At 40.8% G+C, this 15139-nt stretch overlaps 1 protein-coding gene across 1 annotated transcript; it reads right to left on the bottom strand.

Annotated features, from left to right (window-relative positions):
- Positions 1-2117: 2117 nt before the first annotated feature.
- Positions 2118-14636, bottom strand: RP1L1 (RP1 like 1). The gene is made up of 5 exons (XM_074284725.1): positions 14028-14636; positions 11244-11385; positions 5172-7357; positions 3944-4868; positions 2118-3703 (listed from the first exon to the last, which is right to left on the bottom strand). Exons 1-5 carry the CDS (start codon positions 14634-14636, stop codon positions 2118-2120), a joined length of 5448 nt encoding a protein of 1815 aa, XP_074140826.1.
- Positions 14637-15139: the final 503 nt, after the last annotated feature.

The raw sequence follows: 15139 nt of genomic DNA, 5'->3' as shown, positions 1-15139 counted from the left end.
GTTGGACTAGATTATTTGTCTCTAACTCCTACTAACTCATTCATATTTCCTAATAATTGTAATATTTTGCAAGTCTGAAATATATATATATATATATATGTATATAATTTTTGCTTCAAGGCAATATTCATTACAGATACAGAACTATCCTCAAAGTGGGGATGATGTGGATTCAAATCTTGCCTCTGACTGGATATATGAACCTGGGTGAGTCAATGAATTCCTCAATATGCTAGGCAACTTTTTAGGATTATGGATTATGCAACAGTTGCTAATTTACATCGACCAAAAGAGTTTCTTTGCTCAATATTCTTTTCAGCAGTAAAATCACAGGGAATCAAAAGAAAATGACAACTCTTAGGAAAAGGCTGTCCTAGTTCATGAAAATCCCTACCAATCCTCAAGCCAACAGGCAGGAAAGCAAGTTACTTTTTCTCTCTGGGCCTCAGTTTCCTCATCTGTAAAATGAATCTATTTAATTATAGTCTTATGTATATTCATGTAACACGTGCCAAAGAATCACCAACACAGAATTTTGAAAAGTCTGATAAACTTTTTATTAAGAATATCTTATGTAGCTTTCAAATACAATCAAAGAAGAAAGGGTGAATAACAGGCACTACTTTAGATCCAGCAAGATACTCTCACTCCTCCCTCTAAATTTGTTATTGCTTATAAATAGAGTACATATCATATTTGCTTCATGTAAACAAATATAAAACTCCACAATAATAATACTTTGTAACGTGGATCCATTACACTGTAACAATAGGCCTCCATTTTAATGAAGCTTAGTTGCAAAGTATTATTCATTTCTCTTTGAGCCATTTAAAACAGGATTCTCCCATGATCACAAAGAGAAATAAATGTTCTTTGAGTTAAAAAAATTAATTCAAATTTAAGATCAGTTCCTGCTTTGGACATGGTATATAGCAAGCTCTGTGCCTCCATCCTTCCCCTTGCTATATCCCTAAACTCTTTCCCCTTTGCTGTCAATAAAAGATAATTGATCCTGGCTTAGGGCTCCCTTTGTTCCAGTGAAGACCCCTAGAGGCAGTCAGGCAAGGCTTTTTCGTGGACCAGGAAGCTATTCAGTTTGGTTTTCTCCATTGTCCATCAGGGAAGCGCCATACTAGAATGTTCATCACAGTGGTGGAACTGACAAATCTCTTTCCTCCATACAAAAAGTTTAAGCCTCAGCTCATTTTGTATGGTTATAAGTAAACTAACTTCAGTCTCCATGGCAGACAAAATGGCAGGGCCTGAACCAAGAAGCTGGTAAGAGTAGTCCAAGAAATCCTCCCTCCGTAAAGGGATTGTATATCTGGGATGGGGCCAAGTGATTCTTGGGGAGCACACACTCTACCTGGGATAGGAGCAAAGATATTACCAAAAAATATTTTTTTAGATCACATTAGGCTTGTAGGCTATGAATCAACTTTGGGCTAATTTTCATTTATATTTTTCAAAAAAAAATTATACTTTCAAAGTCCCTCCATACATTTGAATTGAAGTCACTTGTAAGTCACCTCAAAGTCTAATGGTGAGTCCAAGCCAAAAAAATTCATACATACATGCTTACATGTGTCTGTGTGTATGTATATATGTTTTAGTAGTTTCAAAAAAGGAAGATAGAGAGCTGGAAAGGAAGGGACAAAGTTGTTTTTTTTCCTAGTAAGCTTAACTGGTTCTTGGGTACCCCAAATTTACATTTCTGATGAGAGAGTTCAACAATTGAATTAAATTCTTTCTGTTCAAGTGATCCACACAACTGGGTTATGTCCAATTTAGAAATTTCCATATAAGAAAAGCTCCTTCAAAACCAATAAATGGGATGACAGGGTATAGAACTTAGAAATGAGGGAAAATATACTTTTCTGGATTCACTACCTGCCCTAGAGGCAGTTCTTTGTACTTCCTTGTGTCATTTTTCTTTACCAAAGAAAATTAATCTCACTAGGGTTCATAGGCAAAGCCCCAACATAACAAAGCCACTGAACCTGTGAGTAAAATCTAGCAACTTTCTCTTCTAGAAATTCAAGCAATTTTCATCAAATATAGCTGCTTTATCAAGAACTCCTTAATTTTAGAGTTCTTAGCCAGTCTGTCCTTGTGTTCTAAGTCAGGTTGTCAGTAGACTCCCTTTCTGAACAAGATGACATTTCATCTTCCTCAGAAAAGGAATTTTCAGGATACATAGTAAAAGCCTTGTTTCCTGAATTAGTTTCTCTGTTTGGTTCGGCCTCTAGATTTTCTGCTTCTTGACAGTCTCCGTTTGAGACCTCTTTTTCTGAACCTTCCTGTGATATTTGAGAGCAGTGTGCAATGGATGAGTTGCTAGAGAAGCCTTCTTTATTTGGTTGTGAGCTCATTTCATCAATCTGGGTTTCTCCTGGGCTTTCTTCACAGTTGCTTTCTTGATCTTCTTGGCTTCCCAGGCCTAACTGTGACTCTGTCTGCTTCTCTATTTCAGCCTCTAGGCTGAATGGCTCTCTGGCCTTAAGCTCTTCAGCATCACCACATGCTTCTGAGCATCCATCCTCATCCCCTGTGACTTCTCCTTCTGGATTTGCCCTATGTTCAGACAGAGACCCAATTTCTTTCCTCTCACTTCCATCAGCTGTGCTCTCTCCCTCATCCTGTTTCTCATCTTTATCTTCTTTCGAGTCACTTTCAGCTTTTTCTTCTTTAGCTCCCTCCTCGCTGTTCTGAAGATCTGCTTCTTCCTCCTTGCAGGTCATTGTTTCCTCATGATTAGCTTCCTGCTCTTCCCTTTCATTCAGGTCTGATTTGTGTTTTTTCTCTCCTGTATCAGTTCCATCCATGCAGCCGTTAGATGTCAGCTCTGGTTTGGCTTCTTCAATAGCCTCATTACTTGTGTGTTCTCTCTGAAGCACTTTGCTCCCTTGCTCCTCTACTCCTTCATTCAACTTTTCTTCCTTCTTCTGAAGGAGAATTTGTTGTAGGTCGAAAGCCTTTCTGAGGGGAGCATCTGTGGCTGGTGCTGGGTTCTTCAGAGACATACTGGTTATCTTCTTTCTTATGCAAGTATCACAAGGGCAGTACTCTCCCTCACCTTCTAGCTCTCTTAGATCATCAGTCAGGGTCTCACTGGAGGCTAGGGCACCCCTGAAAGCCAGAGAGAGATAACGCTTTTCTGGCATTTTGTTTTTCTCTGTGAAGGCTGAATGGTTGTGCATGCCCTTCAGACGTCTCCTTCTTTGTTCTGTCTGTAATGAATCCTCCCACCTAAAAGCTTCCTTGGGGGGCTTTGGAAGTTTCTTCCCTGCCCTAGTTTGGATTTTTCTCAGTTCTTTTTCAATACTCTTTTGTATTCTTTGATTCACCTCATTCTTTAATTCGATAATCATCTGGTCCAACATTTCATTATTCTGTAAGTTCCATCTGATCTTGAACTCAGACATAGCATTGACATAATGAGTCATGAATTCCTTCTCTATCTTCTTCAACAACCTCAGAACCCAGAGTGGGTCAGGGTCTGGAGATTTGTTCTGGATAATAGAAGCCCTCTTTCCCCCAGTCCCTGAACTGGTATTGACTACAGATTGCTCAGCAACCACAACAGTTCTTTCAGCCACATCTTTTGAATGAGGTTCAAGTTCTTGGCCATCATGAATATTGTCAGAATTTGAATCATCTTTACTGAGATTAATAACTTGCTCTGTTACTTCCTCGGTTTTGACTGGAGAACATGAATCTATAGAGTCACATTTTTTGGATGCTTCCTCTTCTTGTATTCTTTCTTCTTCTTGCATTCTTTCCATTAACACTTTCTCATCTTTTTTCTCCTCTGCTTGTTTTTCCTCTTGAATCATTTCTGCTTCTGATACTTCATCTTGTGTTTCTGCCTCTTGCATTTCCTTTTCTAGCATTTTCTCTTCTTCCATTCTCACTTCTTTTAATTCATCTTCATCAACCATACCTGTACTACTTTCCAACATCTCTTCTTTCATGTCTTCATTGGTTTCATCCCTGTTGGCTACATTATGAGTGCTGCTTCCTTCTTCTCCTTCAGCTAATTGGCCTTCCATTTTCACTTGGTCATTTGAGAAGGATTTCTTATTCTCTATATCCCTATCATCATGGCAGGTAATGATATCTTGCCTCTTCAGCTTGGAATCCTCCATCTTTTCAGACAGAGGAACACAGTCCACCACACCAGCCACACTCCCTTCTCCAGAACCAGCAGAGCCACTGCTGATATCTACCCCAGAAGAAGATGTAGGACTAAAATCACCAGTCACCAGAGTTTGCAGCTTGGGGTTTGATTCATCTGTCTTGGGGCTACATTCAGTCCACAGGGCTTGGAAGATGCTTAGAAGCTCCTGGTACTTGGGTGAGTTCATGTAGGTCAGCTGGTTTGTTACTGTCACAAGTTCTTCATCAAAGAAGTGCAGGCTGGCTAGGCAGGTGATGAGCACATGGGCAGAATGACTCAACTTCCTCCCTGTGCTCTGTGACACTTCTGGCAAACTATTAAACCGACCTAGCTTTGGGCTTTGTTTGGAGCTGAGCAGCGCTTTCATGATCTGCACTGAGCTATACAGTGGGCTAGGCAGGTCCTCCATCTTACTCAAGCTCGTTTTCACTCCTAAATCAGCACACTCACCTGGACTGCCCTCAGTGACTGTTGCCAAAGTACTAGAAGATCTCTCTTTGGTAAGACTACTTCTTGCCTTTGGGCTAGCAGCATCAAGCCTGGGGTTTTCATCTGACGAAGATCCCCCAGAATCTTTCCTCTCTAAGACATTCTCTTGGGCTTGGGCCATCTCTCTGGGAACTTCAAAAGAACAATCGATATCCAGGTTCTTTTCTGGAGCCTCCACCTCTGTCACAGGGCTATCATCCTGCATTTCACATCTCATGAGAATAGATTCTTCTGGAATTTTGCTCAGCCATTCATAAATAACTTCCTCTGGAGATGTGCTGGGCAAGTCACTGAGTTTCATACCAGTGCTATCCGCTGGCTTGCCGACATTCCTCTTTTCTTTGTGAGCTTTCCCTTCTCTAGAGTTTTTCCTCATTTTCCTCTCATGACCAGGTGAGGGGCCACCCTTCCTGGTTTGACTTGGGGTGACTGATCTGGAACCAGGTGTGATGGAGCCAGACAAATTAAGATTGGCTTTCTCCTCCAAACTTCTACCTCCCACCAAGTTGGTGTTCCACTTACTATTGCTTGAGCGATGCTTGATTGCAGCATGTTTGCTTTTTCTGAAGTGAGGTGTTCCTCTGGGGGGAGTGGGGAGGCTTCTGCTGGCTGCTGAACTGGCCCAAGAGCGGGGTCCCCTGCTGTCATTTTCCCCCTTAGCTGGTAGGATCTGCAGTTTATCACTATAAGTCCTGAAAGGCTGGGTTCTGCTGGATTGGGAGGAGCAACTACTTCTGCAGGCATTTGATTCTGCCAACTGAGGTTCTTTATTCTTCAACTCTAGAAAAACTCTAGGATGGTCACCCAGGGACTTCTCAACAATATCTTGGAATTCAGAAGATATGTGTGAAGATCTTGGCTCCAGAGAGCTAACACTGGCTTTCATGGCTTCTCTAGACTCCTCCTCCAAAGAGTTAGTACCTGATTGGCTGGAATTAGAAATATTCCTTAATTTTTTCTGACCTGAGTTATGATTCTGACTAATGGAAGCATCACTGAGCCATGATAAACATTCTAAATAATGAGGAGAAGAGGAAGAAGATCCAGGATCTCTTGTGGTTTGCCACTTAGCTTTAGATGAACTTCTAGAAGAAATTGGGGTTTGATTGTCTGTCCTAGGCTTCTCTAGGAGAGGAGAACTTAACACGCTCCTTGGCAGGGTCCTCTCTGGTGAACCCTCCAAGATGGAGCTATTCCCTCTATCCCCATTGTCCTTGATTTGTAGTTGACTACTTTTACTTCCCTCATAAGCTGTGGAAGTGTGAGAGACATTATGGAGGGACCCATCACTCCTTGGACTCCTCCATCCTTTGCTTTCACTGTCTGCTGAGGGACAAGAAGAGTATGGAACACAATTGCACTCAGGGTCACTGAACTCATCATTGATCACTGACCTGGACATGTTCCGGACAGATCCAGAACTGGTATCCTGTCTCACCTTGCTGTGAGCATCCTCCTCATTTTCCAGAGTTTTATTCTTTAAGGAGGATGTGCCCACAAGGGAAGTGCAAGAACCCTCCTGAGCATCATTTACCTGAGGCATCACTTGCTTGCTCAAGTTACAGGCTGTATCAATGGATGGCAGATGATGGGCCACTGTGGCTTCTTCCTTAGCTTCTCTCACATAGGGACAGTCCTCCTGCCTAGGACTGCCACAACCCTCCACCACATGCACCCTCTTCTTCCTGCATCTAGAACATACAGATAAGTCTTCTGGGGCATCCCAAGCCTCATCCTTGAGGCGGTCCAGTGAGCGTGCTTTATTTCCCTCTTCCTCGTCTGGTGGCCACTCCCTCCCTACCTTGGTTTCCTGAGTTTTCTGGGGCCTCTTCCTGGGTGAGTCAGACTCTCCACCACAAGATTTATTGTTTTTCCCGAGGAGGGTATCTTCTTCCTCCACCTCATCATCACTCGAAGCAACTGTGGTTGAGTTCCTTTGACCCGAACCCTGGTGCTTTGCATGGCACTGTAACCTACTCTCTGGGGTCCCAGAATGACAAGGGGATCCTGCTGCAGTGCATTCCAAGGGTTCTCCACCAGAAATGGAGCAGAGACAGTTCCCAGAAGTCTTCGTTTGGTGGATGGCCTGTCGAAACAATGAGGCCCCTGAGCAAGGGGACTGGGTTACCCAGGAGCTTCTCCCAGGAGCTGCTCCATGTCCCTGGGAGACAAACATGGGATTTTTCCAGATCTCATACTTGGATTGTGGTTGTAGATAAGAAACTTCCTCCAGCCCTTGGGAATTGGTCTCATTTGGACAAAGGAAAGTACCTATCTCTGAAGACCTTTGCACATTATTCTCCCTGGAAGGATGGAAGGCAACTCCTCTGAGTCCTAGTTCATCCCCATTGGCTTCCCTGAGATGGGATGCTTTCCTAACTTGGGTGGACCAATGGAGCATTTCCTCACTGAGGAGTCGGAATCGTACTTTCATTTCCACTGACAGGCTGCCATCTTTGTTCACATGAACCTTCTTCTCAATGTCATCAGTGGGCCCAAAGGGGATCGTACCAGGAGACTTCTCTGAAGCATTAGTGTTGGTTGTGGGGACCGGACTGCCACTGCTAATAGAGGCCCTAGAAGCATTGGGGTAGGACTTCTCCGATGTCAGGGAAAGCTGCCTCAACCTGTTGCTCGATTCAGACCTTGAATGGATGACGCTCTTCTTGGCTTTCAGCTCCCAGTTAGCTGGCATTTAGTAAAAGTAAATGGAAAAAATAAACAGAGTGAGTGGTGAAGCATCAAAAATGGGGACATGGGTGGGGTGGGCCCTAGAGAACTATTTAATATAATACATACTACATGAAACCCAAAGAGGCTACACAAATGCTTTGGTTAAATTCATATTGAATTGTATGTAGGCAATGTGCCTTAAAATAAGAGGCTTCCTTTCAAGCTTGATACTTGGAAATCATTAAGTTGATGGAGAGTTTGCTTCTTCTTTATATCCCCAGTTCTTAACACAGAGTCCAGAAACTAGTAAATGCTTAATAGATGTTTGCTGATTTATCAATTGATTTTTTATGGTGATATTTATTGCAGCAAGGTCTCATAGGGATTCAAATGAAGAGCATGCTCAAATCAAAAGAGTAGTCTGAGCACATCTGGGAATTCCTAAAGTCCTTGACTCAAGCACAGAAATATGCAAACATGCTGGCCATCACTGTATGGTAGAGGAGAAAGCTCATGAGTCAGGATAGCCAGTTCTAATTCCAGTTTGGATGTTAAATAACTATATTGCTTTTGGGCATCACATCACCTCTGCAAACTGTTTTTATCTGGAAAATGAGGACATTGGATTGAATATTTTTTAAATCACTTCCATGTGATGTTATATAAATCTAGGAGTAGCATGGAGTCGTGGGAAGTGCCCTGGAGCATGCTGTGGGTTCCAGTTCTATCTCTGACACTTCCTGCCTGGGTTGCCATGGGGCAAATATCTTAATCTCTCTGAGTCTCAGTTTTTTGTTCGTACATAATGCGTACACTGTAAAGTGTATGTATTAATAATAGGTAGGATTAAAGTGGAATAAGCAGGAATAGGGGAATAATTTATACAATAACAACAATCTGTAAAGATAAAAAGCTTTGAAAGTATTAGGAACTTGGATCAACACAATGATTAGCCACAATTCCAGAGGACTAATGATGAAACATTCTCTTCACCTCCAGGTAGAAGGGTAAAAATTCAGAATGCAGATATATATGTATGTGTATGTGTGTGTATGTGTGTGTGGAAGAGAAAGAGAGAGTCTCTCTCTCTCTCTATATATATATACATATATATGCATATATGTATATATATATATATATACACATACAAGTACATGTATATATGTGTATATATGTTATATAAACTTGTAGTGGGTTTTGTTTTTCTTGCTTTTTTCATTGGGGGGAGGGGGAGAGGAAAGAGAAAATTCAAAGTTAAATTTTTTTTAAAAATTGAATTTAAAAATAATTTGAAAAGGCACTGGTGGTAAGGAGGATTGGGAAAGTCTTCCTGTAGATGGGATTTTAGTTGTAATTTAAAAGAAGGCAAGGAGGTTAGAGTGAGGAGGGAAAAAGTTTCAGTCACAGTCAGCAGCTAGAGATGGAGCCTAGAGCCACGAGATGAAGCTTCTTATTCGTGAAGCATTCAGGAGACACTGTCACTGGATATAAGAATACCTAAAGGTCTTTAAATACCAAACAGATCATTTTGCATTTGCCCCTACAAATACATTGGCTGAGATCTTTAAAGGTTCTACCAGAATTCTCTGGTTGACTAGCTATCTTGTCTAGTATGTAAGGTTAGAAATATGGGGAAGAGTCATTTTATGTGTGTTTATAACTTTAACACAATAGGCACTTAACACAATTCTGTGTTCCCTGGATGTATCTGATCTTCAACCTTAAGAATGCCAGAATGAGAGAATGCCAGGGGCTTAGGATAGGGCTGTTACTGTCTAAGTAGCAACCAAACTTGGGATTGAGTAAGGCTGTTTTATGTTCGGTGAAATAATATTGTAAAGCACTGGCACATAATAAATACTTAATAAATTACTCAAGTAATTCAATGCAATTCAAGAAGTATTTATTAAGTACATATTATGTTCCAGAATTATGTCATGCATTTTGGATCCAAAGAAAAAGATGAAGTAGTCTGTGTCCTCAAGGAGCTTACATTCTGTGTGAAGGGACAGGAGTGAGGGGGGATGATAACATAATTTATGTAAGTAAAAATTTAAATATATAAAATAGTTATTCAAAATGTGTAGGGGGCAGCTAGGCGGTGCAGTGGATAGAGCACCAGCCCTGAATTCAGGAGGACCCGAGTTCAAATCTGGTCTCAGACACTTAACACTTCCTAGCTGTGTGACCCTGGGCAAGTCACTTAACTCCAGCCTCAGGGGAAAAATATGGAAAAAATTACATATGAAAAATAGATATGCAAAATTATTCTGAGAGAACTAGTGGCTAGAGAGATTAGGAAATGTCTCTTGAAGAAGGTGGCAGTTAGGATGATCTCTGAAGGAAGATAGGGATAAGGCAGAGAACAGGAAGAACAATATTCCAGGTCTGGGATACAAGAAACCTGTACAAAAATACAGAGAGCAGCCCATGAAATATCACGTACAGGGACCACCTGATATACTGGTTTGTCTGGAATTTAGAGTATGTGAGGAGAGTGACAATCAATCAATCTGGAAAAACAGGATGGGATGAGATTGTGAAGGATTTTAAATGCCAGATAGAAGTTTGAATTTTGTCCTAGAGGCAATAGGGAGCTACTAAAGTTTCTGGAAGAAGAGTGTTTCAACATGAAAACTGACTCAGCTTTGATATTCAATACCTTTTCAGCTCCCAATGAACTTCTTCCAAAGCTTTCTATTATAGAGGTCTCAGAACTTTCCAGATAGCTCTACATTTTCATAAGCAGCTCTGCCTGGTTTGCTCTCCATGCCCCACACACTAGGGTACTCTCCTGTTTCAGTTTCCTTTTATGTATTAGATTGGAAGCTCCTTTAACTAACTTAAATTCCTACTGTCTTTTTCTTGTTTGTATCCTCAGTGCTTACCACAGTGCCTGGCACATAATAGGCACTTAACAAATGTTTATTGAATTGAATTGAAATGAACTGTGCTTTAGAAATATTAATTTCTGAAGGATCACCTTGGTTCTTCTATTTTCATCTAGAAAGAAGATCCTTTCATGCCCTATAAGGCACAAAGGAGTAATGTTCTCTCTGACTTTATTCTATCTTCTAGTTAGTTAGGCTTAGTCCGGATGGAGCAGAGAGATATCGTCCTTCTTTCTCTGTCTTTTACTTCTCTAATCTCAATAATAGCATAATTACTGTCTTAGTAGTGCAGCAAGCAGTTAAGAGATTTATTTTTCTTTTCTCCCCAGCCATGTGTAAGAAATCATTCTCAAACTCCAAAATTATGCAGAGAGCATCTTTTAGCAGGAAGGTAGCAGCTTGTATGTGGGAGCAGACACAATAGGAACTATGGGACTAAGTGGTTAGGGACAGAAAAAGTGTCTCAAGGATGAAGCAATATCTATATCTATATCTATATCTATATCTATATCTATATCTATATCTATATCTATGATGTTTTTTACTGGCCTCCAAGTGTATATACTCTAAACACTGGTTATAAGGATGATAATATTATAAAATTAGAGATGATTTTAAAGATTTCAAAGATGTGGCAGCAATGGCCAATTTTCTAGTGCATCCAGTTTTATAAAGGCCTATGACAACAACATATTAGTCCTTTGTCATGAGAATATTTCTAGAACAACAATTTTGAGGAGTCAAGCTTTCCTTATCCAGGAATTCCAAATGTTAATGAAATCAAAGGTCTGGTACCTTTCTCCTACAATGAACAAAAGTCAAAAACATTAGATCTAGAAGAGAGCTTTGAGATCTCAGAGATTCTAGATCCCAGATTTAGGACTGAAAGATCCCCAAACTCTTCATTTTATAGATGAGAAAATGGAGGCCCATAGAGTTAAGGATGCTTGCCCAACAGCAAAGTTGTGTATACATATTGGGAGTGGGGAATGAATAGAGCATCAACTAACCATTGCTCTTCTTTGAAGTCAGTCCTGGCAACTTCTCAGGCAAACGTCTCCTGGAGTTTTCCATTGCCATAGGTCTGAATGGCTCTTGTCCAGCACACACCACAATAGAAGGGCCTTGTAGTAGACTCTGTAGGGATTCCACCTGAAGAGGATACAAGATTTCATTATATGTCATTTCTGTCCTACCTTTGAGCCAATCACAATGTTTTTTGGTTGTGAATACTTTTCTTGAGATATTTCCCCTTGTTCCTAGCTTAGAGAAAAGTCATTTCCAAACTATTAGAAAAGATTGTTTTGCTACTTCTAAAACTGAAGGCCAAGAAACCATTATTTTGGTTACTGGCTATAAAAAACACAGTCTGGAAATGAAGCTAATTGGTTATTTGTTTCCCATCCTCATTTCTTAAACTTAAAGAAAATTATCTCTCCTCACTTGTGCCACTTAAGAATCCCTAACTTCCTTCTAGGTTCCATACAAGTACCACCAGCTCCTCCAAGCCTTCCCTGAGTGCCCCATCTGGTACCTATTTCTCTATGCATGTTTCATCTCCCACTCCAGAAGAATGTAAGTTATTTTAATTTTTGCCTTCTTGCTTCCAGAGCCTAGTACAATGCTTTGTAACGAGGAGGTACCTAATAAGTTTATCGAATTTGAATTGAGAGGCTCTTTGAACCACAGCCTTGTATCTAAGTCCATGCTTCTACTCTTCAAAACCTAAAGGTGTTTATATTATTTTAAAAATCCCAAGGGAAAAAGAGATTTCACAGCCTCCATTTAGGGGTCTTCCACCACCTCAAAGCCATCATGACAAGGCTTTGAAATTGATTTATTTTCTTTTGTATATGTTTTAAGCACATATCCTTCCTAGGGCTCATTTTCAGTGAGCAGATTCCTATATTTGGAAAAGATTGCTCTAACTTGAGTGGTCCCTGTATATTCTCCTGTCTATTAATGGCAAAAGGTTTTGTGTCAGTCATGTGCTTTTGTTCCTGCCTACTAAATCAGAGAAGTGGGCTAGGATCCCAGAATATGGAAGTGCTTGGTTGTCTTTCTAAGTCTCCAGATGAATTTCTGGAACACATAAATGTCCAGAATTCCTTTTGTTCTTCCTTATGGCGAACAAATATTGCCATTGACCTATATTACCAAGCTAAGACTCTGAAGACTAAACATTAGCCCAAGACATAGGGCGTTAGGCTTTCTAAGATCATTAATTTAGAGTCCAATTTATAATGAGGATCAGATTATAGGCAGAAATTCAAACTCAGAGCCAGGATTCAAACTCAAGCCTTTCAAACATAGTATTCTTTCCACTATAATTCTACTACTAATTAGCTGTGTGACTTCAGCAGCTAACTTTTTTTCTGTTTTTTTCATCTGTAAAAACTAGGTTTTTGGACTAGTTCAAGGATTCCTTACCTTTTGGTGTCATGGGCCCTTTTGGCCTGATAAAGTCTATGAACCTCTTGTCAGAATCAGATTTTCAAATGTTTATACTAGAATTTATTTATATATACTATTATTTATATACTAGAAATTAATTATATTGAAAATCATTATCAAAATATATTTTAAAAAATATTCAGACTCTAAGTCAAGAATTGCTGGAGTCTATGGCCTCTAAAGTTCCTTCCAACCCTAACATTCTTTGGTTCTAAGACTGTCAGTTCATTCTGGATTGCCAGCTCTTGGGAACTGTTTAGCAAAGCAAGCCTTTTATTCCTCCTTCAATCAGGACAGTTTTCACCTTGGAATTGTCTGAGGCAAGAGAAGGGTCTGTGTATCTACTTATTCAGCAGGCTTTTCCCTGAATGCTTCCCCTCCCCCTGAAGTGATTGGGGTTAAGTGACTTACCCAGGGTCACACAGCTAGGAAATGTTAAGTGTCTGGGATCAGATTTGAATTCAGGTCCTCTTGACTTCAGGGCTGGTGCTCTATCCACTGCACCATCTAGCTGCCCCTTCCCTGAATGCTTTTGAGTCAGATTATTCATTTATCCAGGTAAGACTGATCTGGACCAATATGTGTCTATGAGGGTGATATTCCCCATTTCCACCCAGCTAATCTTTTCTGAGAGATGCAATGACCAAACAACTCCCTTCCACCATTAAGGAACAATTCACCTTTTAAACATTTTGTCTTGATAGTCCAAGAAATCTGGATCAGAGGGAGTACATGGGGGACACCAACACATACCCTTTTTTAGTTGTGCCCCTTGCTCTGGCTGCTCATCATGGTGTGGGGGTGACCCATGGGGGTGTATGTCAGAGAAAAACAATCTAGGAAAGTGTAAGTATAGTTCTAGAAACAGACATATATCTGTCAGTTGGGGCCAGACTTTCAAAATGCAGAGAGGCTAATGGCCAGACAATTAGGTTGCCTAGTCATTCATCATCTTGATCATAGTCACTCATAAAGATCATCTACTAAGAAGGCCAAGGGCTTGTGAGATCATGGATCTTCTCAAGTTCTACTACCAGACCAACAGTGAAAGAAACCCAATTGTCTTTGGGGAAAGATTTCCATGCCCTCTGGAGATTCAGAGGTGTTAGGCAATGAGAGTGAGCATTCTTTAGACAGTAGTCCAGTGAAAGTCACAACTTTTTCTTATTTGTCAATTAACAAGCCTCTTTTCACCATTTTGCAAACTTCCTTTGCTTCCTGTGAGGCTTTTTTCTTCTAGGAAAACTCTCCTGTCTAACAAATCAGCTTCATGGACTCTGACAACCTAAAGAACAAGACACACTATTCTATAACTACCAAGGTGCTACACAGATACGAACCTTACTCCCATCGGTATTGTAGAGGTGATTTACTGGGAAGTGCAAAACCTCAGATGCATCATTGAGGAAGGCCTTCAGGTTCTGGGTATTCTTCAGACTCAGAATCAAGGAACGCCGAAACCCAATATCTCCATTCTTTACCAGAGTTAACTTCCTTGGTGCATTAGGGCCCTGCCAGGGTGAGGTCTCCTGCCAGCTTTCTGAGTTGCCAAACCTCTGGGTGGGATAGCCACTTGTTGAGGATGCTGTTGACTGCTTATGTGACCCACCAAGAACCTTGGAAGGGTTCCTGTCAGAACAAACATAATAGCCCCCATCTTCCAGCTGCTCCAAGGAGTTAATACAGTGGACTCCTTGGGGTGTGGTGATGGTGCGGACACCGAATGATAGGGGAATGTGGTGAGAGAGCTCATCCATGAGGGCATTGAAGCTCTTGAACATGCGCTGGTTGACAACCATCCGAACTCCACCAAAGCGGGGGTCTCCTTTCTTGAAGAAGGTTATCGTCTTGGCTGGGGGAACCTGGGTGACAGTTGTGGCTCGTGCCACCAGTGGAAAGGCATATTCATGGTGATTTTGGGAAGGGACATCATTCAGAGCGTAGTTCATTCCTCATAGGCTCAGGGAGCTATAGCAAGAAATTAGGGAAAATAGAGTTAGGTACCTAGATCAAATCTAGAAAAGCTTACATCTTCTATTTGCTCAATTCAACAGAAAAGCACCTCCATCTCTAAATATAGTCCATTCTCAAATGTCCAAGAAAGGGAGCAGAACCAGGAGAATACTTTCTACTATAACAACAACTTTTTAAAAATCACACCTTTTAGAGACATAAGAACTCTTGATAGCCTTCATGCTCCACTAGTGCCTTCATGGTATCCAAGAAAACAAAGAAGCATCAATACAGTAGATGGAGTGGTGGGGGTGGAATTTATGGGAAGTTATAAACCAAAGTCATACAAGATGTACAAGCATCAAGGATTGCATACATTGATGGGCAGTCAGTCAACTAATATTTATTAAGTACCTACTATTTTCCAGGAACTGTACTAAGTGCTAGGGATAGAAAGAAGAGGGGAAATAGTTTCCATTCTCAAGAAGTTCATAGACTA

Source organism: Sminthopsis crassicaudata, chromosome 2, assembly GCF_048593235.1.
Source record: "Sminthopsis crassicaudata isolate SCR6 chromosome 2, ASM4859323v1, whole genome shotgun sequence".
NCBI classification, from domain to species: domain Eukaryota; kingdom Metazoa; phylum Chordata; class Mammalia; order Dasyuromorphia; family Dasyuridae; genus Sminthopsis; species Sminthopsis crassicaudata.
This window is presented reverse-complemented; position numbering and strand designations above follow the sequence as displayed.